Below are 26,993 nucleotides of genomic sequence, written 5' to 3'. Positions count from 1 at the left end.
GGCAGGACGCACGACCTTGGAGACGAGTTCAGCATCGCCGGCCGAGCTGGGCTCGTCCTCGCTGAACCGTCGCTCCAACCAAGCAATCTGGCTTGGAGACGGAAGCGAACGACCCGTCTTCTTCGAGACGCCCTCAGCCCAAGGGTCTGCGCGAGCGACACTTGGGATCCTCTCGGCCGTACCCCTCGCCTTCTCGATGAAGAACGAGTGCGGACTGTCGACGAACATCCAGTTCGGCAAGCCCGACAGCTCCTCGTCTGGAGAGTCGACGAAACCGTCGAGCTTGCGAGGCCACGCGCCCAAGACATCCTCAAGCGTGATCCGTTCGAACGTGTACAGCTCGTCGTTCGGCTCGTACACCGCGTCAGCATCTCCGGCCTCCACACGGTACATCATTTGTGCAGCCTTGTACATCATCGTCTGCAAACACAGGTCAGTCTCATCATACCGCTGATGGACGATTCTGACGTACGTTTGCAAGGTGCACGGCTGACGACATGATGTGCGCATCGAGCGTCCTGTGCTGCAGGATGTACCGCTCGTTCTCCGTCACCGTCAGCCCGTACATCTGCGGCACCGTCATGACCTGCTGCACGATCGACAGAATGTCCGCGCGCATGTTCTGCAGAGGTACGAATTCATTCTTGACGTGCTTCCGGAACGCTGCCGTCGCGACAGCAGTCGGATTCGGAGTTTTGCCGTCCGGATTGCCCTCGGTTTCGTCCTCTTTCGTCCTCGCCACCTGTGTCGACGATCCGCTCGCGACGGGCAGGTCATCAAACGCGTCAACGTCGATGGGCACGGATTTTGATGCGTGCGCGGGCTGCTTGCCCTTCTTGTTGACCGTGATCGCCGACGTACTCGCGGCTGGCTGCTTCGTCGCGGCTCCAGGGAAGAACATGCTGATCCCCAGCATGGATCGCTGTTCCATGTAGTCGAGCGCCTCCGTCTTGTACCTCGCCTCCTCCGCCTTGATCGCCGCCTTACCTTTCCCCTTTCGCTTCTTCCCTTTCTTGCCCGCCTGCGCTGCCGACTCCTGCTCGCCCCCTTCAAGCGGTGTCCCGTCCGCACTCACCGGTCCCTTCCCAGATCCGAAGCCCGTCAGTCGCCGTATCGCTGGGTGCGTGAGCAACCCGCGAAATCGCCCAATGTCCGACAACCGGCCCTTCGCATACCATTCCGGCCAGTTTTCCGGGTTCGCCGGCTGCTTCACGACGAGCGACCAGCGAGGCCAGAAGATGGCGTCGTGCGTTGGTATGGTCTGGAACTGTTTCATCAGCGTCGTGAGGTCCTTTAGGTACGTGACGATCGGCGGAAGCAAGAACGATTCGCGGGCCATGATGGTCTTGTGAGCCCACGCAGCGATGCACGCAAGCGCGACCGGAACATAGTTCCGCGTCCAGCCTTTCTCCTTTGGCAGCGGAACGCCCGTCCGAGCAAACGCTAACGCGCCCGGTATGTCCCACGTCAAGTCAGGTAAACGGATCGGCGGGCGCGACGGGCCTGCCTGCGCTACCGGAGCTTGTGCCGCAGGCTTCGGCTTGTTCTTCGCCGCCGTGCGTCCAGGCTTCGGGGCAAGCACGACAGGCGGAGTTTCCGCAGTGACCGATGCCCGTGGACCACCGAGCACGTTGCGGTGGCCACAGAGATGGACCACCCACGTCAGGAAGCTGGGCTCCTTCGGGAACGCCTGCTTCAGCGAAGGAAAGAGCTGGCGGATCATGTCCTCCGCCTCTTTCTCCATGTCCGCCGGCTTACGTTCCTTGTTAGCAGAACCGCGCGCACTACCTGGGGCGATGTCCGTGACACCGGCCGCAATCGGCTTGTCCATCCCGGTACGTATGTGCTTGTACTCGGTGTCGAACTCGATCTGCTGAGCGGTCAGCCTCCCGTAACAGTAGGCCAGCAACGGCATGAACCGCGTCCGTTTTGCCCACGACAACATCACGATCTGACATCATCCGGTGAGCACAGTCTCCGATCTGTATGTTGTGTACCACTGACCTTCGCGGCCAGGCTCTCGCTCACCGGCCCAATGTGCTTCTTCAGACCGCCCATCAGCTCAAGCGCAGTCAACGCGCCCACCAAGGCACCGGCCGACTTGTAGCGCAGGTCGTTGCCGACCGCACAAGCAAACAGCGACATCGGCTCGAGCACGAACGCGAGCTGACACCGGTGAGTAACAATCACCAGAGCACGGAGCGATGTACTTACCCAGATCCATCCCAACTCGTGCGTCGCACGGTCAACCAACAGGCACGAAATCAAGCCGTGCGTGATCAGCGGTGCGGCCGTGACAACCGCGGCGCCCTGCGCCTCCACACTCCACGGATGGTACACGAACCGGATCCGCGCGAGGACCGCTGCACGATGCGCAATCTCCGCATCCGTGTCGCATGGCAGGAGGTCAGCCATGGCAGCATGCAACGCATCACCGTACGCACGCATCTGCTTGCAAGCGTCAGTCGTCCGCAGGTACAGCAGGCGCGGATCGTCCTCGACGATGTGCTTCTGGTGCAAGATCTCCAGAGCCTCGAAGACTTCCGGAGTGTACATAGAGTAGTCGGGCACCGCACGCAGGAACGCTGACCGAAGCCGGTTCATCGTACCGTACTCCTTGATGGTGTCCAGCGCGGCACTCTCCTGGCCGTCCGCACCGTATATCTTCTCGCCCTCCTTCGCATGGTGCGCGTGTACGAACTCGTCCCAGTCCGTACATGCTTGCGTAACCTTGTCGTCCGACAGCGGGAAATCCTGCTTCGAGCCGATCAGGCCCATCGTCCGGTGCAAGTCGAGGACGGGGTAGATGACGCCTGTATGACGTAGATAGTTAGCCACAATCAAAATGGATTAACCTGATACTCACTCCAAATGTCGTCGTCGCTTCCTGCTCGAGTTCTCGCCACCGCATGATGCCGGTATTCTCAAAGTGGGACCGAGCGACGTGAGTGCGATGCAGAATCGTGCGAGCGGAAGACAGTGCACGATGCGCGAGAACATCGTGTTCGCGTGGTGCCCGCCCTTGACCTGTCGTTCCGCCTGCTGAGCCTCCTTGTGGGTCTCCTGCTTATCGCGCAGGACTTGGACGAGTTGCGACGGTTTGATCTCACACAGCGACTTCATCTCCATCGTAAACTTCTCTTGATCCCCCTCCACCTTCTTCCGTGCGTCGCGGTTTCGCGCGAGCGTGTTGATCGCCGCAGGTGAGAGTTTATCTAAGGATGGTATGAGTGATCGTGCGAGATTTGTGAGAACGATACGAACGCACCGCTATCGAAGACCTCCGCCAACCACCACGCCCGCTCGTGCATGTACGCATGCGCATTCTCCACGTCCTGTTCACGTTGCTTGAGTTCGGCCCTCCACGCCTCCGACGTCTTGAACGAGGCCTTCCAATCGTCCACGCGCTTCTCCGTGCGCACGATCGCATTCTCACCGTCCTGGTGCCAGTCGGCAGACGCGTGCAGGCGATGCTGCCCGGCGATCACGTCAAGCACGACCTTCGATTTCTCGTCCTCAATCGCCTGGGCTGCAAGCTGCAGCTTCGGCGTCTTCGAGCCCTTGTGACCGGATACGATGAACGACTCGGGGCTGACCGATCCACCCGGTACGGCGAGCAGAAGCGCGTTCTCCTTGAGTACGTTGCGAGGCTCGTGCTTCAGGTCTTTCACGATACCCTCGCGGTGGTGAGCATCGAGCGGGCGCGGGTTCCAACGTTGGTACAAATAGTCGACCTGCATTGCTCTCATAAGCCAGGGCGATGCCGGCACGAGCGTGAAGCCGAGGCATGCTTCCGCCGCTCTGCGAGAAGCTCAGCCTCCCGATCCTGTTCAGCGCCCTGACCGGCCGTCATGGGCATTGGATCCCCCGATCACGTCCAAGTCCGGTTGAATCTACATTGACAACTGTCAGTGTCGATCGGCCACTGATTTGATAACGGTACGTACCTCTTCATACTGCAGCGACTGATCCGAAGGCCCAGGCGACCGAGACGAGCCACGGTCAGACATGGCACAGCACAGATGACAAGCAGAGTGAGATGAAGAGCGTAGAGATGTGCGCGAACGCGCGATCGATCTGTGGGCGTATGTTTAACAAGGTAAGTGTGCCCCGAACGCATGGCTACGGATACGTCCGAAGCACATGATCGTGTGACATTACCCGCACTCGCGCAGCCAGCGCGAGTGCGGGTAAAGATACCGATTAAGATCAATGGATCCGGTCTCTCGATGCTACGGTCTATCGTTATTTACCCGCACTCGCGCCGGCGACGCGAGTGCGGGTAACGGTACATCAAATTGTACTACAATACCCGCACTCGCGTCGCCGGCGCGAGTGCGGGTACTGTTCATGTAATTCTATCGTTATTTACCCGCACTCGCGCTGGCGACGCGAGTGCGGGTAGCGTGTCACATTATTAGTGTGTCGTTACCCGCATTGGCGCCGTCGGCGCGAGTGCGGGTAAATGACTGATTCGTAAGCTTCTTTACCCGCACTCGTGCCGGCAGCGCGAAAGGGGGTAAAATACCCCTACAAAATGGGTATTCGGTAGTAAGTGCATGAGTGACGCATGAATCATTGACGTAGCTATATTATTACTGTACTGTGTTAGTGTGTTGTGTAGAGTAATGATCCGTCTATTCACCCGCATCTGCGCTGTAGCGCGAGTGCGGGTAACAGTCTCGGACAGTGGTCGTTTACCCGCAATGGCGCACGTAGCGCGAGTGCGGGTAGGGAAATGGGAAATTGATGGGTGTTCCTCATGTGCAGAGGTCCAGTTTTTTGTGGAAATCTGCCCCTGACCCCTCCCTGACCCCGAAATTGGTCGAAAATCCCCTATAATCACCGTGGCCGAAGATGGTACCGCGACGTACGCGCCAAATGAAGAAACCGAGAACATGGAGGTTCCGGCAGCATGCGCAAGAAGTGGCTCAGCGTCCCCAAGAAAGCTCCACAGACCGGGAGGCGCGGATCCACGCACAAGGGAAAGCCGTTGCCTCGCGGGCCCAACGCAGCTCCCGTGACGAGAGTGAGAGGTCTGACACGGCGCTGCGTGCGGGCCCAGCCGCAAGCGCCGTCGGCGCACCTCTGATGCTACGTCTTTCGTACCGGTACGTCGATTTACACTCGCTACTTCCTCTTCACTCACCTTCCGATTCAGTCCGATGCTTCGCGCTCGCCCGCGAGCGTTCGGCCCACCAGTAGCAATGAAAGTGTCGACGAGTTGGACGAGGATGCGGACGGGGGCACAGGTGCGGTAGGAGTCACCGCACGGACGAGGACGAGATCGACGGTGAAGACGATAGTGCCGAGGATGACACGGAGGATAGCGAAGCGGAGAAAGAGGCAAATTGATCGCGAGGTTAGGGCCGAGCCGGAGCTCACTCGCAAATGGCTCAGCAAGCCGCGAAGGAGCACGGGGATGGACCGGTACGAGCTCGCGGCTGAAGAAGCCAGTCTCGCGACAGACCGCAGCAAGCTCGCCTTGGAGATTGCGAAGGCCGGCGGGGACAATGCGCATTACGCCGCCAACAAGGTAGAGGCGGCGGAGCGCAGGGTCGCTATTCTCGAGCGCAAGGTCGCAAAGCTCGAGAGCGACCTTGAGGACAGCAACCAGCGCACCGCGACGCTCGAGTCCCGCCTCGCGAAGCTCTCGAAGGACGTCAGGAAGATGCGGAAGTGACTTATATTAGAAACAGTGCAACTACCCGCACTCGCGCCGTAGCGCGAACGCGGGTAGATCGATTCACTCGTGACACTGGGCGTAACTACTGTACATGTATTTGTTGACTGTGGGAGGTCGTAGTATCGCTCGCTAAAATGAATGAATTGACGTGATCGTACTGCCGTTTGGAACCATCAAAATCCGTCGAGCTGCCTCAGATTTGTACCCGCACTCGCGCCGTAGCGCGAGTGCGGGTAGCATGTGTGTTAATTATTCGCACGTCTCAGATCGTTGATCAAGTGCGCGTAGTTCGGTGGTCAGATAAATGAAACAATATGTGAGCATGCTCAAGAAGTGGTAGTACATGTGGTTTACATACATGCAGGATGCGATACACTATCCCGACCTTCCTACTCAATCATCTTCATCACCCCCATACCGAGCACGTTTCTTCTTCGTCGCCTGAAGGCACCCCGCAATCTGGCGACCTCGTTGATGAGCCGCGCGATCACCCCTGATGGACGTTCAATCATTCGGCCATAGGGAGATCCGATGATCGCTTGACATCGCGGATGATCGCACTGGTGTCGAGCTCGTTGAGTTGCCTGTACCAGCATGAGTGTTCCGTTTCTCAATCAAAGAATGAACACTTACGTCTCGCGACACGATGGGCTCCAAAGTTCGAAGGCCCAGCACCTGCGTCAACACTGCTTGATGTTCCTGGCGACACAGGATCCACGTCCATCATCTGCACCACTGAGACGGTCGATGGGCTTGCAGAAGAAGCGGGCGAGTGCGACTGTGCAGATGCAATACGCCCGGCCGGCAGCGGGGATGATGAGTCGGATACAACGTTGGGCGGCGATGCGGGCGTCGAGCGAGTGACAGAACGCGAGGGCGAATGCGATGGAGAAGGCGCGGGCGAACGCGATGACGAGCGTGCACGTGGTAGAGAGTCGGGTGCGGAATTATTCTGCAGCACAGGTGCCAGGGACGCGCGCGGCGAGTCAACCGCCTCAGAGGCTCGTTGGTCTGTAGCGAGTGAGCGCGTCACAGAGAAAGACAGAAATACGACATGACTTACCGTGAGCGAGCAGTTGACCTTCCTCCTCATACAGCGGTGACAGCACGTCTTCGCGAAGGGCACCCTACACTCATCTCGCCGGTCATTCACACACCGCTTGCACCGCGCGGCCTCGACCAGCTTACAAGTCAGTAAGCATTGGCTGCGATTGAGATAAAAAAGGAACCACGTACCACGTTGTCGAGCATGGCGGCAGCGGGAATGCTCCCTGGGGCTGCGATGCCTTCGTTGTTCTTCCTTGCCGCGGCGCGCTCTGCGTCCGACACAATGGCTGAAGTCGAAGTCGTTGGCCTCATGTGAGAGAGGCGGTCCACCTGGGATTGATCGAGCGACTGGTCAGTGCGGCTGGCCAATGGAGAGCGGTAAGCAACCGCTTACCGGACCTGACACGGTCGTTGCCTGCAGTCGAGCAGCTCGCGCGTGAGTCCATAGTCGCGCAACACATGAGGACTTACGGATCCACCACTGCTTCAAGAACAGCGCGAGAGACGCGCTCCTGGTCTCGCGCGAGCTGTCCTCTTCGAGGGTGACGTATGGTATGCGCCTCCACATGAAGTATTCCTCCATCGTGTTCGGGAAGTGCCCTCTGCGGTCCGGTACTGCCAGTTGAAGCAGGTCGCGAGCACAAGGGGGAACTGGTCATATTGATTTGACTGTTTCAGCGACATGAGCCACGGGTCGGTCTGTCAACGTGTCGTTTAGCGCGGCCGTATCTCGCGGCAACACGAAAGCTTGACTTACCAGGATGTGGTGCTGGACGATGTACTGGAATGTGTCCCACGAGACAGCGCTGTTGAGCAACGAACGCAACAGGCGGTTGAGCGCCTTGAGTTGCTTAGCGGTCCATTCGCTGGGCTGCGGCGGTAAGTCCGTGAAAATGTACATGTTGTGCACGCGGCCAAAAGCCGCTTTCCGCGCGTTGTCCGTGAGGTCAGCGTGATTGATGGTGAATGCGCACTGAGCAAGCGCAAATTGTTGGAGGTCGTAGGTACCGACCATAGTGATGCGAGCAAGATTGACAGTGGGATTGGGCAGTGGAAACGGCAGCGGTGCGGACAGACCAGTCCACACGGCGCGCACGCGCTGCACGCCTGGTTGAAGCGATACACCACGTGCGAGAAGCGATGCTGGTGCTCACGTGTACTCTTACCCGCAATCGCGCCGTGGCGCAATTGCGGATAACATACTCGGAGTACCCTACCAGGGGCATCCTTTGAATTAAATTCCTTGATTGCCTGGCACTCTGCTTACTATACAAAATAATATTATACTTGCACCTACGTTTACGTCCCAGAAAACCTTGACACAAACAGTGCACTTACCCGCGTTCGCGGGTAAAGAGCATTCACAAGTACGTCTGAGAGTCTCTCAGAACAGTGCACAGTACCTGTGTTCGCGCCGTGGCGCAAGCGCGGGTAGACGATGAAAACAAGGACAGTGTGCCTATTCGCAATCGCGCGGATAGAAACACACAGGGCGCACCGATAGGGTGCCGCAATGATCATCGAGGCGTACCCAGTAATACGAGCAACAGCCCGGGCAGGTGGTTTGATGCACACTCTCGAGCGAGTCCTGTCGCGAGCAACCCGTCGGTATGGCGAATCATCCAGAACATCGGGAGGTGAGCTTGTCGTGTGTCTCGAAACAAGGACACTCTGCTGATGTATACTCGTCTGCCGCGTTATCAACTTGCGGGCGACCGTGTTTCGCACTCACAGAGGTCATCTTGCGTGCACGTACCTTACGCGCGCACAATCTCCGTGTCGCTGTCTTCATGCGCAGGTACGCACATCACCTCAGGGCGCGGTGGGCTTGCTGGATGTAAAAGAGAGGGAGGCAGGAGGCAGGAGAGGCGGGAGATGGTGGTTGTGGGCAGGAGATCGTGTGAGCGCCCGTTGGTGGCTGAGCAGGTGGCTGACGTGATCTCGCCTGCCCTGTCACTGCACATCACTGACACACAACACAGAATGGACGCTGCATGCGGAGGGTGTAATGGATGATGTGGTACACCACAGATGCATGCCCTCTGTGGCACACGAGCAAGTCGGTGGGTGCCTGTGAGATCGGGCGGGCGCTCGGACTTGCCAAACAAGGCAATGGATGTGCGGACTCATCCGCAATCGCGCCATGGCGCGATTGCGGGTAAGGGTGACTGGCAGAAGGCAGTCGCAGACTCAAATGGAGACTGCATGTTACCCGCGTTCGCGTCATGGCGCGAACGCGGGTAAGAGTACCTCGCATCCGCAGTCGCGCCATGGCGCAAACGCGGGTTATGCACGCTGAGATTCATGCTGCGAGGGTGAGACGTTTAATGCTCAGAACGTGAAAATGCCTTCCTCACCCATCCTCACCCCATCCTCACCCTAAGGATTGGTCAAAAAGCCCCTATAATGTTTGATGTTTGAGAATTCAGAGAGTGTGATACTGAGGTATCCAGTATATATGTGGCTTGGTGAGTTAGAGTATGCAGTTAACAATGTCATTAGATGTGTGCTCCGATATATATTCACATCACAACACAGTTCTACTATTTTCCTCAGCAACTGCCTTATGTAACACCCTGACCCAATGAGTGTAGGAATGTATCCTGTTCTTGTTGTCCTTAATACAGACAGAGAGCAGACAAACACAATGGTTGAAAAAATTACAAATGCCTATAGGTATGAAAAGATGCAAGTTGGGACACATGAACACTGATGTGACCCATATAGCATTGGGATTCATGGAAAGAAGCATCAGCAACTGTTAATGTCACAATAACATTTCAAGAGTGGGACACAGTACATATATAGTGCATGTATGCTGATTAATGATTCTCCATATGCCTGCCAGTTGCTTGAACTGGTGCATTCATCCACTCTGAATATTCTGTCATTTCTACAGCATCTACTGGCCCACAAGGCATTGCCCAGTGTGTGATTTCCCAATGGGAGGGCACCTGCCATATGTAGTAATAATGATTATGTGATAGCTCCTGCTTCACAGATGCTCTCATAATTTCCCTAGCCTTCATGGTTCCTTATGCTATGCATGGAACAAATCATGAACATGTGCAGGATATTCATTCTAGGCCACATAACCTCCTTGTATAGGCTCAGAAAACCTCCAAACACCCCAGAAAATTTATGAAGTATTAATGAATCACATATAAGTGGTCATTGTGCTCACTCAAAGCTCTGGCAGTACTTACCATACTTTGATATGGGACTACAGCTACCTCATTTGAAGGGGTGCAAGATATATGCAGACTGCCTGCTGCTATGCAAGAAAGAAACAGTGATGTTAATGATACAATCCTTGTTTACAGGTTCTTGCTCTCCATTGAATATGAATATTCATAACACTGCCTGTGACATATTGCTTAGGTCATAAATTAGGAGATCTTGGCTGTAACATGGCTTTGATAATCTGTGGATGCTCTCATTTGTTCGCAATGTGAAGTCCTGAGTGTAACTTGTGAAGCACCTGTTGAACATCATGTGCCCACCTAATGCATTTAACAGGTTGCTGTTAGTGACTTGTTACATATACCTGGATTGACAATAACATGGAATGATGTCAGGATAAGGGATGAGGAGAGGAATGCAGATGATCATTCCAGTATACCGCATCAAGAACATGTGACTTACTGTTTTTCCATAGCATGAGCCACAATTCATGAAGAGGTATCATGAGTGTACCAAAATCAGCATGGGTGACATGAACAGACTCTAACATTGGGAGGTCTAGGCCATTGTAGTATCAATTTGTAGGGAAGTATGACTTACTCAGTTCAAATGATACAATTGATTCTGATCATTGTCATTGTTGAGTTACTAACAGTCCCTAGACAGATTCCATGATACAACAATCTCCCACTAGTAAAGTAGTATTGTTGTTCAGTGTTTTGAGACAGTGCATAATGTCCCAGACATGGTGACAGGGCAGCTCAGGTACAGTTGGGCAAGAACAAGTCTGCGACCACACATTCATTGGATAATGGCTGTATAGCAATATTGGCATAGCTATCTATGATCAGTAAAACTTTCTGATGAAGAAATATGCACATTATGGATTCTCTAGGATACTCAACATTTGGGATTTGATGCTTTGTGTCCTGTGGTACTGCAATGAGGAATGAGCTAAGCAACAATAATGTAAGCACCCCTGTTACGACTATGATACTCCTTGATGATTTCAATTTGGCTTGCGTAAGGGCACTGTGATTGTCACAGTTTGACAACTACTTGATAAAGCATAGAAGTTAGTCTCACAGACTAGTATATATCAATGCATTTGATAAGTGAGATTCAAGCAATGATTTTATGAGCCAGAAGACAAAAGACACAGACAATACAACTGGGATCATATTGCCATGCATGGCCCACTCCCCAGCAAGTATTTGTGGGTGTGCTTCAGAATGAAGGGATCATATTCAGGTCTGCAATGATTGCAAGAAAGAAAGCAGACACAGTGCAACATTTCCAGTCAGACTGGCAAGTGGTCATTCTGTCAAGCTGCTCATGCTCAGTAGGAGTGGCACCACTACATGTACCATCCAATCTGAGCAGTCTCCTCTGTGCAAAGGAACATCCCTCCATGCCATGGTACTCATACAGCCCTACTCTGACAGTAGGGCATACTTAAAAGTTAAAATGTGCAACCACAGTAACCAACATGATTACGGTAGATCATCCTATAGACACAGAAGTACCATACTGTGCAGGAGATCAACTAGAACTGAACTGCTTGAGCCCAAGAGAGAAATCAGTGAGAGCGAGCGAAATGAGGACAGTGTCAAAGACTTAGGACAACTTGTTTTGTAGGGTTATCCGAACATTGTTGATATTCATTCTGCCTCTGAAAAGGTTCCCCGTAAAAGCCCATGTTCTTAGCATTTTCGGAGTCTGAATAAGTTGGTTTGCCCGCGGTGATACAAAAGACTCCAACCCCGGACTAGTACTCGCCTCTCTCAGAATACAACAATCGTCTGCTCCCATGTCCGACGCACGATCTCTCCTACGTGCGAAGCGGCAAGAGGTGCGCGTCAACCACCCACTCGCCTCCTATTCCGTCGCCGGACAACTGCGCTGCATCGCATGCGGAATCAACATCAAGCAGGGCACGTCCTGGGAGGGCCATGTCGGCAGCAAGCAGCACCGCACGAACGCCGCGCGGCTGAAGGAAGAGGAGCAGCGGAGAGCGCAGGAGGAGGCACTCAGGCAGAAGCGGAAGGCGGAGGAGGAGCAGTCCGATGAGGAGGATGAGGGAATCGAGGCTAAGCGGAGGAGGGTAGGTGGCGGTTCGGCGGACGAGGACGACGCAGATGACGACCAACCACAACCTGCATCGCCGGCCGCGAAGGGAGGGTTCCCTGCAGACTTCTTCTCAGACCCATCGCGCGCACCGCTGCCGCCCTCCGAGGATACAGACGAAGAAGACGCACCAGGTGCGCGCCCTGCGCCGGCCGCACTGGCCACGAAGGGCGCAATGGACGAAGAGTGGGAGCGGTTCCAAGCATCGGTCGTCAACGCCCCCGACGTCCACGAGGCGTACGAGCGGGCAACCGTCTTCGCTGAGCCTGAGCTCGCGCCAGAGGTCCCGGAAGGCTTCCCGCCGCAGGCAGCAGACGACACCCAGGATGAGCAGAACGCTGTGCCGGATGAGGCAGAGATTAGGAGACGAAAAGAGCAAGATGAACGGGAGTTGATCATGGACAGGTTATGGGAGGAGGAGCGCGTACAGGAGGAGGCAGACGCGAAGGTGTCGCTGTTGAAGTCGAGGCTGGAGGCAGTCAAGAGACAAAGGGAAGCCAGAAAGGCGATGAAGGGAAAGAGCGGACAGACATAGCGGTGAGTGCGGACATTATGGACATTTAGCAATGCGTCTCAGTATTGATACAGTGTACGGCGAATGCGATCTAGCTCTCAATGACCTTGCTCTCCTCCTTCTCGACCCAGGAACCCCAATCCAGACCTCGCTTGCAAACCATCATGAGCCCGAGTACCGCAGGGAGATACGCCAGGTAGTAATGCCAAAGCTTCTTCGCGTTCTTCTCCGTGGTGTGCCTCCAGAACTGCCACGCCGCCCGTGCGCAAATGACGTTCGGCACGAGGCTGACGAGCGCGAACGTCCAGCTCGTCAGCCCTGAGAGCGGAACGAGGACGGAACAGATGGGGATGAGGAGCAGGGCGTGCCGGAGGGAGACGAGGGCGTTCTTCGCGGGCGAGAGGACGCAGAGCATGCGGTAGCCTGCCTGGGCATAGGACTCGCGGACGAGGTAGGAGATGGCGTTGAAGTGCGGGAACTGCCAACTGTAGAGGATGAGGAAAAGGACCCAGGGAGCGAGCGGGTTGTCGATGAGCGCGAGGTCGGTTGGTGTGGAGGCAAGGAAGGAGGGTAGAAAGAGATGTATTGGGTACTCTGCAGATGGGAGAATATTACCCCCGCAAGCCGTCCAGCCCATGAGGGGAGGGATTCCGCCGACGACTGAGCCTACCCAGGTATTGAGGATGCTCTTGCGCTTGAGCCATGTATATGCACCGGCGTACAACGCGATGTTGGCCGCACCAAGCAAGGCAGTGGTCGGGTTGCACATCGTCCAGAGAATGGCGGGACCCGCTAGGCCGGTGGCGGTCGCAAAGCCGACAGCGTGGAGCGGGGTAATGGCTCGACGGACGAGCGGGCGCATGCGAGTGCGAGGCATTTGTGCGTCGAAGGGGACCTCTTGGATTTGGTTGAGAGTATTTGCAGACGCCGAGCAGAGTGCGGTCCCAATGGCGGTGGACAGGAGGACGGGGAGGGTGGTCGGGAGAGGGGAGAGGGCGACGCCGGACATGGCAGTGAGAACGACGAGGACGGTGAGGCGTGTTTTAGAGAGCTCAGAGTATACCTTGAGCAAGCGGCTCGGTGTGAGCACGTTCGTCCTGCGATATGGGAGGACGGAGGGCGGAGGAGGATACTGCCCGAGGTCGACGGCTTGCCCTGCGATAGTCTCTGTCAGTGGGGGCAGCGGCGGGGCTCTGTGTCCTGACGGAAGACGTTGTGCGGGAGCACTGGTCTGCCAGCTTGAGTTGTGGAAGAAAAAGGACGCGAAGCTGGCGGGCCTGTCGACGGCGAGTGACGAGGACGGTCGGTGCAGACTGGGTCGGCCTCCAGAGCGCCGCACGCAGTCACGACATAGGTATGTCCAGGGCAAGCGGTGCGCTGCCCTCATGCTGCGGTTAAGCGGGTAAGTCTCTGCGCTGGCTGATGCGATGAGCACTGACCTCGACGTGGTAGAGCGTGGTCGTCGCTGGTTCACGGTGTGGACTTGCACGTCCGCAAATGAGGACGCCGCCATTGGCGCTGGCCCACCCCGCTGCAGTTCGCAGGCGCTGGCAGATCTGAGGTCGTGCAGGCGCCCGTGCCGATCGCGACTTGCAGCCACAGACGCGCCTCCCTCTCCTGTCGTCTACGCCGTCGCGTTGTCTCTTGCGAAAGCGACGATGGACTTTACAGAGATCTACAAGCAAACGGGGCAGCTCGTCTCTTTCTCCCCCGGTGCCCACTTTCTGCTTACCGCCATCCAGGACCGTCTCGTCGTCCGCCGCGCGGACTCCTTCCAGATCACCCGCTCCTGGCAGCTCGATCCCTCTCTCTCCGCCACCGCCTCCACCATCGCTCAACCAGCAAACAAGACATCTGCGCAGTCTAGATTTACTACCTCGAGAAGACCTCTTGCCCGTACCCTCGCACCCTCAGACGGGAGTTCTAGCGGGACCACAGGCTGCCCAGTGGACCGAGATAGTTGGATCACACACGCAGGCTGGTCGTGCGATTCAGAGTACATCCTCGCGGCGTGCGCGCGCAAAGGTATCGTGGACGTCTTCAAGATGCGTGACGAGGAATGGCGCGCGCGGATAGAGGCCGGCGCTGAAGGTCTTGTCAAAGCCGAATGGGCCCCCGACGGACGAAGCATCATCTGCTGGAGTGAGTGGGCGGTACGTTCCATGCACTTCGTATCCCTGTCGCCCCGACGTCCCTCATATTGCCGCGCGCCGTAGCTAAGAGTGACCGTCTGGAGCTTGGTGACAGGCTCCCCGACGTACATCCAGTATCCTGCTCATCCTGACCGAGGTCCGTCGTCTATCATCGACTCTGACCCACTTGCTAACGTGCTTCAAGGGTATGCCTTCCGCTCCGACGGGCACTACCTCGTTCTCGCAGAACGTCACAAATGCAAGGACAGCATCGGCGTGTACGACGCGACTGCCACATATCGCATGGTCAGGGTACGTCCGAGCCGCCTTCCCTTCTCTCACCACGCCCAGCGAATGGCATGTGCGAGCTCACGAGCAGGATGATGTGTGTCGTTGCATATAGCACTTTCCGCTGCCTACTGCGCTCTTCTCCGCACTCAGCCTTTCGCCCACGGGGAACCATGTTGCAGTTTGGGAGGGCCCGCTCGAGGTTCGTCATGTCTACGCTATTGGGTCTTTGGGCGGCACTCAGCACGGATGCAGCACAAAGTATACGTCTTGAGCTTGGCAGGCGAGCTCCTTGGAACGTTCGCGCCCGAAAAGGACCCTGGCTTCGGTATACGAGCAGTTGCATGGCATCCAGCCGGGATATTCCTCGCCGTTCTAGGCTGGGACGACAAGGTACGCCGATAGGATTTGCGCAGTCAGTATATTCCGACCAATAGCATCAGGTGCATGTCCTGGAGAACCTGACATGGGGCCCGATCGCCACATTCGAGCTGCACAGTCGAATACCGGCGGGTACGGTAAGCTTCCAAGCATCTCGACGTCACCGAAGCGAGAGCGAACAAGATTTAGCAGACGATATGGCGTGAACCATCTGACTGGATCGAGACCACCGGGGGACGTGGTTTCCTCTCATGTGCGTCTTCTGCGGAGATCGTTCACTGCGATTGCTCACTTCGCGTCCCGCAGACGAACGCGTCCAAGCTCCTCACACACTCACCCTGATCTCGCACGATCGTACCAAGCCTCCACCAGGGCTCTCCACAGCATCCAGACCGTCGACCTCTGAGCACCTGGCGTGGAACGTCGACGGAACGACTCTCATGGTGCGCTACGGCGGTGCGCCGGAGGCAGTCTGGCTTTACAACTTCCCAAGCTTTGCCCGACCGTCCGGAGACAAGGCCGGCGAGCCTACGCCCACACCCGTACTTAAGCCAAAGCTCAGGAGCGTGCTGCTGCATGCAAGTGCGGTGACGAGCGTGCGGTGGAATCCCGTTCGGAAGGGCTCTCTCGCCTGTGCGACGGGCGGCGGGGCTGTCTATCTGTGGAGCGATGAGTGGGAGTCCACGTCTGCAGAGGGTGGGGCGAGCGATGGAACAACAGGAGGAGTGGCAGAGGAAGTGGCGGAGTGTGTAGGGGTACCTGCGAGGAAATTCGCGGCGCATACACTGCGGTGGGCGCCGGATGGCCGGGGGCTGGTGTTGATGGACCGCGAGACGTTTTGCTGTGCATTTGAGGTCGAGGAGGGTGAAGATACGCCTGTCCCTGGGTAAGCAGATGATATAGAAGCTTGCGTATCATAGTGGAATTTGTGTAGGATTAGGGCGAGCTATACAGAGACAGTGTCAGCAGTATTGCAGCGCCTTTGCGAACCCTTCAACTATTGACAGTCAGTGTCCTGCGAGCTCCGTGCGCTGTGCACACAGGCGGTTTGGCCTCTTCGGTGTCGCAAGAAACGAGCCAGCTGAATTATCGCACTACGCGGAAATACATGTACTTGGACGGTACCAAGCAAACGGTCATGCAATCTCTGAAAGACGCTCTTTTTGAACCCGAGAGATGTACGTCCGGCTGACAATGTTGACTGGAGAGAGTATGAGCATGAAGCGGGCGAAGATCGACTGACTACTCACAAGCCTCCATGTAACGCTGCAAGCAGTTGCTCAGACATGTCTGAGGCCCACGATTAAGCTCGGCGACAGCGAGGCACGTGAGACGAGGACGTACCTGTTCTGAACCGGAGAGCGAACTGCCGGGCTTTGCGACGCACTTGGCGAAGCATTTCTCGTTGCATTTCTACGCGCCATATAAGGGGTGGCAAGGAGTAAGTAGGGGCTAGTGACATACAGTCATCAGCTCCTGTGCGTTGGTGAGAGCCATTTCCTGGCGGTAGCTGTCCATGAAGGCCTGCTTGCGAGTGGCCATGTCTGTGTGAGCATGCAGTGAGTGCGTGGACGCGTTGCAGGTGAGGCCAGCCTACCTGGCGGAGGGGTCGATTTGCCGGATGAGCCGAACAAGCTGGACATTGTGCACGACGGGAAGCGGGCAGCGAGCGGGAGGCTGAGGTCGCTGTGGCGGGAGAGAGAGACGAGGCTGCTGGCGGCGACTGCCGGCGGTGGCGGCGGGCGGTGGCTGAGAAGAGTCGTCGATCGCGATCGAGATCCGCCGCTGCGAGTACGCTCGGCGCTAGCCGTCTCAGCCTCTCCCGCCCACCACAGCCAGGCGATGGGCAATCGCGAGTCGACCACGAACGGCGCGCAGGACGATGGCCAGGCTGGCGCCGGGGCTCCCGACTACTACGCTCTCCTTGAGGTCGACGACAATGCGACTGCAGATGAGATCAGGGTACGCCTGCAGTCTCCGTCCGCATCCTACATGGAGCTTACTCTGCGTCCAGCGATCCTTCCGCAGGCTCGCTCTCATCCATCATCCAGACAAGAACCCCGACAACATAGACGACGCGACAAAGAGATTCGCGACCCTACAGCAGGCTTACGAGGTTGGTACCTCTCTCCCGCTCCAGCCGTTCCTTCTCTCATGTGTCTCCGCTCAGGTACTCAGCGACGACCAAGTGAGTCTTGTCTTCCATCATCTATACACAAGCCTCACTTATTTTGTCAAGTAGGAGCGCGCGTGGTACGACAGTCATAGGGCCTCTCTTGCCCCAGAGCCCGACGCTGGGTCCGTCTTCGAGGACATCAAGCGCGGCACGCCCCCTCCGCGCGCACGCGATCGCGGTCTGACCGTCCGACATCTTGCTCAGTTCTTCGACGCGTCAATATATACCGGGTATGACGACGGACCCAACGTACGCCATGTTCGCTGCGCTAGGCAAATGACCCCACTCACATCCGCGTCCCTTCAGAGCTTCTTCACAATCTACCGCAACCTCTTCGACCGCCTTGTTCACGATGAGCGCCAATATGCCGATGCTTCCTCCCAGTACCCTGCTTTCGGAGATGCGACATGGCCATGGGTGCCCGCCAGCAAGGACTCAAAGGATAGAGCCACGCGCACGTTCTACAACTCTTGGATGAACTTCGTGACTGCCAAGGACTTTGCTTGGGCGGATGCGTGGAACGTGAACGAAGCTCCTGATCGACGGGTGCGGAGGTAGGTGGCGAACCCCGATGAGCGACCACAGTGTGATTCACGGATCCTACGAATGGCACAGGCTAATGGAGCGAGACAACAAGAAAGCGAGGGATGACGCTCGTAAGGAATACAATGATACTGTCAGGGTATGTTCCCCCATCCTCTACGACTTCCCGTATCCCAATGCAACATCAGTCTCTAGCAACCTTCCTTCGAAAACGTGATCCACGCTACAAGGCTCATTTGGCCGCCCAAGCTGCCGCCGCGTCCTCTACCGCCTCCACGCCGAAGGGCGCACGCACACCCACCACGCGACCGGCACCTCCGTCCTCCCAGGCCGAGTTCGTCGCGCAGGACTGGCAAAAGGCACAGAAAATCTCTGACGCTGAAGACCTCGAGTGGGCCGCTGCAGAGAACGAGCAAGAGGAGTGGGAGTGCGTCGCGTGCGGTAAGACCTTCCGGAGTGAGGCGGCCTGGACTAGCCATGAACGCAGCCGGAAGCACTTGAAGGCGGTCGAGGACCTCCGGAAGCGCATGAGGGAGGAGAGCGAAGAGCTGGGGCTGGGGGAAGTTGATGAGGAGGACGAGGAAGAGAGGGGAAGCGACGAGGAGTATGAGACGTATGAAGATCCCCCGGAAACGCCAATTATCCCCTCGGAAGCTGGAGAGATAGTCGACGAACCAGCAGAAGCGCCGGCACTCGACGCTGACAGCGGCGAGGAGGATCAGGAATCTGAGAACAGCACCGAGAGAGCAACGAAGGGATCTCGAGCAACGTCACCGGGGACGGAGGGCGGTCCCCCACACGGAGATGGCGAGACAAATGTCACTCAGCCTACGTCTAAAGCAAAGACGAAGGGCAAACAGCCGCGCGCCCCCTCTCCGGAGGTCCTCACAAAGTCACGGCGTAGGGCGAAAGCTCGGAACGAACCGGCCAGTGCGGCGGCTTCTGCTTCCGGTCCTCCTTCTGTGCTTACTGCTGAGCCTGAGGATCATACTCCCCACGAAGCAGCCGAGTCTACGTCCACGCCAACGCCGCAGCCGGAACTCTCGAAACGGGACAAACGCCGCGCTCGCGAGGCTGCGAAAGCAGCACGCGCAGAGACAGTGGGCCCTGTTACTGCCAAGGAGGTGAGTACGCACTGCGCAGTTAAGTTGCTAGTGTATTCACGCTGTTTCTCTCTGCACAGCAGTGTAACATTTGCAAGTCGGAGTTTGACAGCCGGACGAAGCTCTTTGCGCATATCAAGACGACCGGACACGCTGCTGCAACCCCGGCTCAGGCTGACGAGGGTCGGGGAGGAGGTACGAAGAAGGGCAAGAAAGGCAAGAAATGACCGACTGTCCATCGGCGATGTCACACTTGGGACGTAGATGCCAGCCAATGTAGCAAGGAAGATGTTGCTGTAGCCTTACTATTTGCACTAATGGAGTTTTCGCTGTACGATATGCCGCTTAAGTGGCCCGAAGGAGCTAATGAAGACGTCTGTCCCCAGTCCTGTGTGTAATTATAGAGCAAACTGTCTGATGCTACGCGCAAGGGCGTTGTCATTCTGTCCCCGCAGGCATGTATTTCCAGTCGCATCAATCATGACGGTGTTGCAAACGACCAATACTAAACTCTGCATTGCTAGTGACAGCGCCATTCATGAAGAATCCTGACTTCTCCATCTGGCTTCATTACGGTCGGACTCGGATTTCAGGAACTGCCAGTGTGCTACAGCCGATACAGAGATATCATCCCGCATGGTGCAACCATCCCCAATGACGAGTCGCTGTTTTTGCGTCGTTGATGCCTACTATTCCTCAATCCGCGGCACATAGAGGACTGACAAGAAGTCAATGAGTTGTTGACATAATAATATGGTTATACACAACGTCGGAACGAGAGAGAGAAAATCATGCTACGCATGGGGCTTTCGGTGAGCTATGAAGAATCCGGTTTCAATGTCGCCAAGTGACAGATGCTTCAGAGCCGTGACATAGAGCTGTTCGTTAAGTCTGTCTCGCGTTGAACAAACTGCGGCTGACACATGTCGTGTTGGTTACGCAGTAGCTTAGCTGGATACCCATGTGGTAGTCCAGTACGCCCCGCCCGCGCCGTTGGGCTGATTCACGTCGGTGCGTTTAGGCGACTGTCCAGTGATTACAGCCGTAGGGTGGGGCCGGGACGAGCGGACGTCGCAGAGCTTCGTTGCAGCTACAGGCCTGTACAGTGTATCGCCGCCGATCGCCATGTGCTTTTTTATGCCTCTGGGAAGAACTGTAGAGCGGACGTATTCGTGATAGCCTGAAGAATCCGCGCACAGTTCTGCTCAAGAATTGTAAAACAAGCACCCCGCGGTTTTGGTCCTTTGGACGGTTGTGTTCGTCTCCTGCTTCCTGTCGTTACGCAGATGATCAGTGCGTGCTTTGCGGATGGTTCATGATCTTCTACTCACAGCGAGTCACAGGAAATCGACCAGCCATTGGTTCCGAGCTCGACGATTGAACGGGGGTAGCACGGAAACCAGGCCATGGTTTGGCGGAACCCTTGGTTTGCAAAGGGGCAGTGCACAGAGAAAAGACCAGCGGCCACGGGTCAAAAACGAGAAAAATGGTTGAAGGGAAGTGATGGAATGGGGAGATCCGAGAGCTGAAGACCCGCGACCAGGAAGCCATAGAAGATGTGGTCGATGAATCAGGGGACGACACCATTAAGCCGCTCGGAGGATATTCAGAAACGTAGAGCGCGATGCGAGATGCCTTTGCGCGCACGAGAACGAACCCGGGCACATCCGAGGGCGAACGAGTGGCATAGGATTTCTTTCTGACGTTTCCATGCAATTTCCAGAGGCACCAGATCGCACTCGAGCTTGAAGCCTGGGTTGGAAGTGACAGGCCCCCTTTGATATTCAGCGACATCCGTCACTAGAATAAGAACACGTTCGAGCTCAACCACTGCCAACGTACGACTTGGATGTTCTGGCACTGCCATGACTACCTTCTTCCGTCCCATGCGCACAGGCGTGGTCGACTTTCCCGTAGAAGTCGACGCGCTGGAGAAGACAGGAGGCGTGCTTGCGACAGGCGATTATATGGATAGTTGCTTGTGAGGTGGATGGTCCGGCGTGTAGTGATGGCACGAAAGATGGCGCAAGCAACAATAGCGTCTTCTGCAGAATTTAGGCCCGACTTGTCGAGATACTGCCACCATGACATCTTAACGACCAGACTGTACTGAAAGACCAAAGCCATTAAATACGATCCATGGCCATCGAGAAACTGACCGACTACAGCATTGCCGTGCAACGTTTCAACCGCAACAACCACCGACGCAGCCCGTGGTGGACACTATACCCTGCCTTGAGTTACCGCGAACGCTGTCGAGCACAATACGCACCTCATTGACCACGCAGATGGCACATCTTTGACACCAGAAACCAAAGAGCACGTCTCATTGATTGATACTCGGCGGCTATGCAGACGAAGCATGCGTTCAAGTCCCTGTAATCCTACACACATACACACATCCTAGCTACACAAAGTTAGAGCAAAACAGTGACGAGATTCAGTATGTCGTGCCTAGATGACCTGATCATCGCTTGCAAAGTACCCAAACGCAAGATGAGTCGGTGATGCGCATGAATGGCTACCCCATCAATTGAGTCACGTCGTATGGCGGGTATTTCGTTTGCGAGAACGTCAGTAACCTGTACGATTGAACGGTGAGCGGGTTATGCAAGAGACACATGCCGTGCAACGTACCGCTTCAGACTCTGGATATACTTGCGGCTGACTTCGTCGTTCAGAACATGCGCAACCTGATCTGCGGAGATCTTTTCTCGTGCGGACCGTTCGTGAATACTATGCAGACCGAAGTCATTGAGCGGCAGTGTTCAAAGTCCGAAAGTGACGACGTACCCAACCATGGTAACACCGATTGGCCATGGCGCGTTGCCGATGGAAAGACGAAGGTATGAATCGTTGGCTTTTTGGTATTGCCGACTTTGCATGTAGTGGACGATCTCAGCTACTCGTGCGAGCATGTCCGGAGGAAGATTCTAATATCCATTTCTATGAGGACAGCGCAGCGAATGTGCCGAAGGAACGTACTCTTGCTCGGATCAGCTTGAAGAGTGGCTTCAGATACTCTGCACTTTGTTTCTGCGTTGCGGCAGCAAGCTTCCCTTGCATAGTACGCTTCACGCTGTCTGTCGGTAGAACATCGGTCGGCGCGGACACACATTATGGCCGCAAATTTACCTGGTCGCTCATCCATCCATTCTTCCCATTCCTTCAGCGTGCGCTTGAGCGCGTAGTAGATGATAGGGTAGAGTTTGTCCGGGTCTGTCTTGACAAGATTCATGTCCAAGACTTGTTGCGCCTCTGCCTCCTTTCCCTCTTTCTTCTTGCCCTTTTCCTTCGTTCCTCCTGCGCTCGCGTATCCCTCAGCAGACGTTCAACATTCTCGACATCCTCAGAGCCTTCTTGAATTCGTTTTGTCCGCCATGCCGTTCGCTGTTCTTCTCCTCAATGAGCTCCAACGCACGGAGACGTAGGCGACGATCCTTGTCGGATTCTCCAAACAGGCGGATGGGCTGGCCTTTGGCTCGGAGACGGCGAACGGTTTCTTCATTTGAAATGTTGAATGCAGACTCTGGGGCTGGAGATGCGCTCGCGGCGGCATCTACGAGGGGGAATCTGTGCGCGCACGAGAAGAGGACGGCTGTTCTCCAATGTCGCATGAGCGGGGTCGTATGCATAGCGATGAGAGAGGAGACACACTTTTGATCTCCTGCGCTCTTCTTCCTCGGGCTCCTTCTTCTCTCTAGCCTCCTTCTCCTCCCGCTCCTTGCGTGCGCGCTCTTCCTTGAGCCGTTCGAGGTCGCCGCGGCGCATGTACTTTGTGGGGCGCTGCGCGAGGACAGGGTCCTCTTGCAGAGCCTTGCGCTTGACTGCGATTTCTGCCTTGAGAGCATCCATGCTCGAGGAGAGCGGCGGGGGGACGGTGGCTGGTGGTGGCTGGAGGAAAGGCGGGGGCGGGGATGGCCGAGGTGAGGCCGAGAGGGAACGAGCCCGGGCGCGTTCCATCATTTCCCGAGGTCGCCTCGTCGCCGCACCCGTCGTCTTCCTCCTCCTCCCCATCCCCCACCATGTCCGACCTCTCCAGGTTAGCCCGCCCTCGTCGCACACCGTGCGTCCCGTTCTGACCGTCTCAATTTGCAGCAAGTACGTTCTGCAGACCGCGGGCTTTGACGGTCGGTATCGGGCCATTTTCTGCGCGCTCGTCTCCTGACGTGCCACTTCACCAGCCCGGTTCCCCAACACGAACCAGACGAGGCACTGGTACATCCCAATCCCTCGTGTTCTGCTCAGTTTATGACGAACGAAAACCGCACCAGCTTCCAGAACTATACTGACTACTTCAAGTGTATCGCTGCCAAGGGTGAGGACTTTGCCCCCTGCAAGCAGTTCAAGCGGGCGTACAACTCTCTCTGCCCCAGTACGTCATTCATTCTCCATTTCCTCTTCACTTTGCCTCACCTTGTTCTCCCGCACAGACGAATGGGTAAGCCTGCATTGCGTTGCACGTTTCCTTATCTCCACTGATACCTCCCCACTTCAGATTTCCAAGTGGGACGAGCAGAGGGAGAACGGCACCTTCCCTGCATCGCTCGAACCCTGAAGGACCGGTCCTTTCCGCAGTCCGTCGGTCGAGGTCACTGTGGTCTACATTGGCCGACGGCTGTTCTAGGAGATCAATCAAATGTCATTCTATTTCACGGGCCAACTATTGAACAACTCTGGCGACCTAGAATTCAGCCGGCCTGGTCATCTATTCATCGCATAGGCCGATTCGCTTCGCGTGCCAGTCCGAAAACTGTTAATTGGTTGGTTGGTGTGGGACCTCTGAGCCGAATGGTTGTCTATCAGAGTGTTGTCATGAACGGCATGTGCCCTTCGTGCACTCTGTTGAACACCGAAACGCGATCCATAAATCGTCTTTGGTATAATTAAAAACGGTGTTGTTCAAAGTCCTGAGAATCCATCAGCGCTCTGCACGCGAATTTTGTGGTGGGGCGTCTTACATACGTCTTGCAAGTTCGCTACAGCCGCGTTGGCTGTAAGTGAGGTCACACTTGTTGCGTCCTCAAGCTCAAGGCCTTAGGCCTTAGGCCTCAATATCAATGCTTGCAACCCACTACGTTGGCTGCCTCCCATTCAAGGCGACGAATGTAAGGCGATGAGCGAGTACGATCGTGGAAAACATGGTCGGTGACTTTGACTGCATAAATACTTCGTTCTGGCAGTAATCAGTATTCTGCGAGCTCCGGGTCACCGACGTGTTGACATGATCTGGCTGTGATTTGGTATACACTCTACTCTAAGCAACTATGGTCACACAATAGGCATAACGAGTAGGTAAGGTGAGCAAACGGTGCCTAAGCGACCGTGGAACAGTATCCCAATCAGTGTACTGCGGGGCAAACATGACGACAGACATTAACGCGAACACAGACCTGGAAAGCAAACAGACGAGCAAAGCGCACGAGGACATCATTTAATAGAGGGAAGGACGTGCGCGCGCGAACGACGAGCGACGGGTTCAAGCCCGCATTTTTGCATACAAGCCGCCGGAGGGCAGCTTGCAGCGCCGGACTTAGATCGTCACCTCGCCGAGCTTCTCCGTAGCTCTTCCACACCGTTCTCCTCCGTGACCTCCTCTGGGAGATCCTTCTTACCTGCAGCAGCGCTCGCAAAGCTGAAGCTGGGTCGGATGCTCGCTTCGGCGGTGTTCCTCGGAAGGGACTTGTGGGACTCTGCGCTCGGCGAGACGGGACTCGTCATGGCGGAGGCGGCGGCGTCGGGCCTTCGCGAGTACGCCCGCGCTGAGACGCCTGCCGCGAGGATGTCCGTGACATCGTGTGCATCGTGCGTTCCTTGACGGCCTCCTTTTCCTTCTCGAGGCGCTGCTCGACTTCGTGCTCCTTGGCAGACACATCCACGGGCCTGCAGGAATACAAACGTCAAGACACAGACCCTGGAATGATGATAGACGACGTACTTGCGGCGCCAAAGGGATTTGAACGCGGGGCGCTCGCGGCGTTGGCAGGGTTGGGCGATGCGAGGGGGAAGCGGTGGCTGAGGGTCCGCCCGTGCGCGGCAGCAGTTCCAGCTTGCGGCGGCCCATCTGAGGGGTCGGCGGTGTCGAGCCGCTCGCTGGACATCACAATAAGACTGACTGCAGAGCGTCAGGAAAGCAACACGGACAGATACGTACGTGAAGTGCTGTTGCGCGAGATCGCGCTTGGTCGCCGCCACTCGCCATCGTCTGGCGGACTCTGCGCGGGTGGACCCATGTCGCCCCTGCCGCGCGAGCTTCCGAACCTGCTGCCGGGGCCCTCTGGGGGCGCTGCGCTCGGCTGGAACCTCGCGCCTCGAACCCAGGTATCATCCGCATCGGCGCGCGAGGGGGGGCGTCCTCTCGGAAGGACGACCGGCTCGCGAAGCGCGGAGGGCTGGGTCCCCGGACCGGCCCGCGGGCGGCCGAACGCCAGTCAGAGGTCGTCTCGGAGACAGAAGGTGGGGCTGGCTCGCGGTCGCGCGGCCCAGGAGGGCCATCGAACCGTCTGCGAGACCCATCGCGAGAGGAAAGGTCTGGCAGGGGCCCATCGCGCCTCCAAGGTTGTCGAATTTCTCGTCATCAAACCACCGCTGCCACCAAAGCCGGAGCGTTCCTTGGCTGTGGTCGAGGTAAGGCTTTGTGGACTTGCAATGGACGAGGCTGGGGACTTACGGGGCTCGGCAACGCTGACTCTGACGGTACGGCCTGCAAAGCTCTGTGGCGGGATCAGCGGATCGTGCCCAGGAGTACCTGGCGGGTACGTACCGAACCAGACTTTGCCAGAGCATCCTTCAAGCCGTCCAACTCTGCAAATTCAATGTACCCAAAGCCTTGGGGCGATCGTCCCTATCCTTGATGATTTTGACCGACTTGACCTGCGACCGTCGTACTGAGTTTACATGCCGAGAACATAGGACGAAAGGGGCACACCTGGACCGGGCCGAAGAATTCCTCGAGCTCGCCTTCGGTGATGTCAAAGGCCAAGTTACCAATGAAAGCCGTGTACGGGGGCTCCGTGGGGAGAGGGAGATCTTCGCGAGGAGGACCGCGATCGGCTAGGAGGAGGCTATAGACGGGAGTACGGATCAACAGTAGCAGTACTCACAGCGCGAAGACATGTAATCATCCCTCCTCATGCGATCGGGGGCGCGTGAAAGGCCACCCATCTCATCCGACCTAGCCGCTGTGGTGGGAGACGGCTTGAGCTCAGGAGACGTGCTGTCAGGAAGCGGGAAGCTTACGAGCGGTCGGGAGGGCGTCCATTTCGTCCGCCCATGATCCCAGGGCTGGAGATGAGAAGGTGAGCTATGCTGGCATGAGGCCTGTGAGAGGAGCACGGACTGCTGTCTTCCAAGAACGCGTTCAGGCTCATCTTCTGTGCTTTCTTGGGCGCTACATGACGGAACAGTGAGACGAGGAGACGGAGTGGGAGCAGATGGCTACGACGCACCCATGTTGAGCGTGCAGATGCAAGTATCGCTGGGCGAGACTGGCTTTTCGGCGAGGACGATGCGCGTGGCGGGAGCGGGAGAGGGTGGTTGGAAGCGAATGACCAAAATTCTCAAGTCCCATCGGGCGCTTGTCTCTCACGCTCGCTGGCCGTGTCCTGTCCTCCCTTCCTCCCCACCTGCCCGCCTCACGTCTCCAGACCTCCTCGCAGGGATGCTGCGTCGCCGCTGCCCTCCCGCTGAGCTCGCTGCGTGCCCCAGCCGCCGCATCGTCGCGAAGAGCGTGTGATGCCGCGGCCGGCATCTCTCGTTCATCACTTGCCATATCGGTCGACCGATGCTTGTCTTACGTAAACAGATCTCGTAG

The 26,993-nt window shown here is 56.6% G+C and overlaps 10 protein-coding genes across 10 annotated transcripts; 5 read left to right on the top strand and 5 right to left on the bottom strand.

The window, feature by feature from the left end:
- Positions 1–4,915: 4,915 nt before the first annotated feature.
- Positions 4,916–5,683, top strand: B0H18DRAFT_955062 (uncharacterized protein; the record flags this gene model as incomplete). Its single annotated transcript, XM_048042325.1, has 3 exons — positions 4,916–5,029; positions 5,162–5,252; positions 5,331–5,683. 3 exons carry the CDS (start codon positions 4,916–4,918, stop codon positions 5,681–5,683), a joined length of 558 nt encoding a protein of 185 aa, XP_047893165.1.
- Positions 5,684–6,079: 396 nt separating this feature from the next.
- B0H18DRAFT_1119386 (uncharacterized protein) lies at positions 6,080–7,748 on the bottom strand (the record flags this gene model as incomplete). Its single annotated transcript, XM_048033935.1, has 8 exons — positions 6,080–6,179; positions 6,231–6,270; positions 6,320–6,697; positions 6,750–6,813; positions 6,923–7,063; positions 7,128–7,293; positions 7,350–7,432; positions 7,491–7,748. The coding sequence occupies 8 exons, from the start codon at positions 7,746–7,748 to the stop codon at positions 6,080–6,082; spliced, it is 1,230 nt and encodes a 409-aa protein (XP_047893164.1).
- Positions 7,749–11,726: 3,978 nt separating this feature from the next.
- On the top strand, positions 11,727–12,578 carry B0H18DRAFT_877034 (uncharacterized protein; the record flags this gene model as incomplete). Its single annotated transcript, XM_048040526.1, has 1 exon — positions 11,727–12,578. One exon carries the CDS (start codon positions 11,727–11,729, stop codon positions 12,576–12,578), a length of 852 nt encoding a protein of 283 aa, XP_047893163.1.
- A 70-nt stretch (positions 12,579–12,648) lies between these two features.
- Positions 12,649–14,070, bottom strand: B0H18DRAFT_1119384 (UbiA prenyltransferase family-domain-containing protein; the record flags this gene model as incomplete). The annotated part of the gene is made up of 2 exons (XM_048033934.1): positions 12,649–13,945; positions 13,997–14,070. 2 exons carry the CDS (start codon positions 14,068–14,070, stop codon positions 12,649–12,651), a joined length of 1,371 nt encoding a protein of 456 aa, XP_047893162.1.
- Positions 14,071–14,109: 39 nt separating this feature from the next.
- On the top strand, positions 14,110–16,348 carry B0H18DRAFT_1008929 (YVTN repeat-like/Quino protein amine dehydrogenase). Its single transcript, XM_048028826.1, has 8 exons — positions 14,110–14,710; positions 14,774–14,846; positions 14,895–15,001; positions 15,093–15,179; positions 15,233–15,370; positions 15,421–15,495; positions 15,551–15,611; positions 15,665–16,348. The coding sequence occupies exons 1-8, from the start codon at positions 14,216–14,218 to the stop codon at positions 16,246–16,248; spliced, it is 1,620 nt and encodes a 539-aa protein (XP_047893161.1). The 5' UTR covers positions 14,110–14,215; the 3' UTR covers positions 16,249–16,348.
- A 67-nt stretch (positions 16,349–16,415) lies between these two features.
- B0H18DRAFT_1008926 (Tim10/DDP family zinc finger-domain-containing protein) lies at positions 16,416–17,100 on the bottom strand. The gene is made up of 5 exons (XM_048028825.1): positions 16,956–17,100; positions 16,823–16,902; positions 16,703–16,771; positions 16,609–16,648; positions 16,416–16,559 (listed from the first exon to the last, which is right to left on the bottom strand). Exons 1-5 carry the CDS (start codon positions 16,999–17,001, stop codon positions 16,495–16,497), a joined length of 300 nt encoding a protein of 99 aa, XP_047893160.1. The 5' UTR covers positions 17,002–17,100; the 3' UTR covers positions 16,416–16,494.
- Positions 17,101–17,200: 100 nt separating this feature from the next.
- Positions 17,201–19,407, top strand: B0H18DRAFT_876978 (uncharacterized protein; the record flags this gene model as incomplete). The annotated part of the gene is made up of 8 exons (XM_048040524.1): positions 17,201–17,320; positions 17,373–17,474; positions 17,529–17,546; positions 17,601–17,783; positions 17,841–18,088; positions 18,150–18,216; positions 18,266–19,201; positions 19,264–19,407. 8 exons carry the CDS (start codon positions 17,201–17,203, stop codon positions 19,405–19,407), a joined length of 1,818 nt encoding a protein of 605 aa, XP_047893159.1.
- Positions 19,408–21,701: 2,294 nt separating this feature from the next.
- On the bottom strand, positions 21,702–23,035 carry B0H18DRAFT_1085239 (Prp18 domain-containing protein; the record flags this gene model as incomplete). The annotated part of the gene is made up of 7 exons (XM_048031889.1): positions 21,702–21,762; positions 21,818–21,916; positions 21,974–22,113; positions 22,166–22,263; positions 22,316–22,488; positions 22,526–22,783; positions 22,836–23,035. The coding sequence occupies 7 exons, from the start codon at positions 23,033–23,035 to the stop codon at positions 21,702–21,704; spliced, it is 1,029 nt and encodes a 342-aa protein (XP_047893158.1).
- Positions 23,036–23,141: 106 nt separating this feature from the next.
- On the top strand, positions 23,142–24,149 carry B0H18DRAFT_1008898 (cytochrome c oxidase, subunit VIb; the record flags this gene model as incomplete). Its single annotated transcript, XM_048028824.1, has 4 exons — positions 23,142–23,222; positions 23,279–23,310; positions 23,365–23,398; positions 23,455–24,149. Coding segments are annotated over exons 1-4 (282 nt in total), but the record flags the coding sequence as incomplete, so codon positions are not given.
- A 163-nt stretch (positions 24,150–24,312) lies between these two features.
- On the bottom strand, positions 24,313–26,734 carry B0H18DRAFT_1008889 (uncharacterized protein). The gene is made up of 14 exons (XM_048028823.1): positions 26,629–26,734; positions 26,520–26,570; positions 26,420–26,464; positions 26,284–26,361; positions 26,109–26,233; positions 25,944–26,024; positions 25,851–25,893; positions 25,764–25,796; positions 25,549–25,711; positions 25,335–25,483; positions 25,119–25,273; positions 24,950–25,041; positions 24,755–24,923; positions 24,313–24,734 (listed from the first exon to the last, which is right to left on the bottom strand). Exons 1-14 carry the CDS (start codon positions 26,630–26,632, stop codon positions 24,714–24,716), a joined length of 1,209 nt encoding a protein of 402 aa, XP_047893156.1. The 5' UTR covers positions 26,633–26,734; the 3' UTR covers positions 24,313–24,713.
- Positions 26,735–26,993: the final 259 nt, after the last annotated feature.

Source organism: Fomitopsis serialis (assembly GCF_022376445.1).
Source record: "Fomitopsis serialis strain Sig1Antser10 chromosome Unknown B0H18scaffold_35, whole genome shotgun sequence".
Taxonomy (NCBI): Eukaryota; Fungi; Basidiomycota; class Agaricomycetes; order Polyporales; family Fomitopsidaceae; genus Fomitopsis; species Fomitopsis serialis.
Note: the sequence above shows the minus strand (reverse complement) of the source record. Positions and strands in the feature narration are given on the sequence as shown.

Coding starts and splice junctions, on each gene's coding strand:
- B0H18DRAFT_1008929 (XM_048028826.1), top strand. CDS start 14,216: ATGGACTTTACAGAGATCTACAAGCAAACGGGGCAGCTCGTCTCTTTC. Junction 14,847..14,894: donor TCCTGCTCATCCTGACCGAG/GTCCGTCGTCTA, acceptor ACGTGCTTCAAG/GGTATGCCTTCCGCTCCGAC. Junction 15,496..15,550: donor GTCGAATACCGGCGGGTACG/GTAAGCTTCCAA, acceptor AAGATTTAGCAG/ACGATATGGCGTGAACCATC.
- B0H18DRAFT_1008926 (XM_048028825.1), bottom strand. CDS start 17,001: ATGTCCAGCTTGTTCGGCTCATCCGGCAAATCGACCCCTCCGCCAG. Junction 16,903..16,955: donor CAAATCGACCCCTCCGCCAG/GTAGGCTGGCCT, acceptor ATGCTCACACAG/ACATGGCCACTCGCAAGCAG. Junction 16,560..16,608: donor GCAGCGTTACATGGAGGCTT/GTGAGTAGTCAG, acceptor TACTCTCTCCAG/TCAACATTGTCAGCCGGACG.
- B0H18DRAFT_1008889 (XM_048028823.1), bottom strand. Junction 26,234..26,283: donor TGATTACATGTCTTCGCGCT/GTGAGTACTGCT, acceptor GCCTCCTCCTAG/CCGATCGCGGTCCTCCTCGC. Junction 25,484..25,548: donor CCGCGCTTCGCGAGCCGGTC/GTCCTTCCGAGA, acceptor TCGAGGCGCGAG/GTTCCAGCCGAGCGCAGCGC.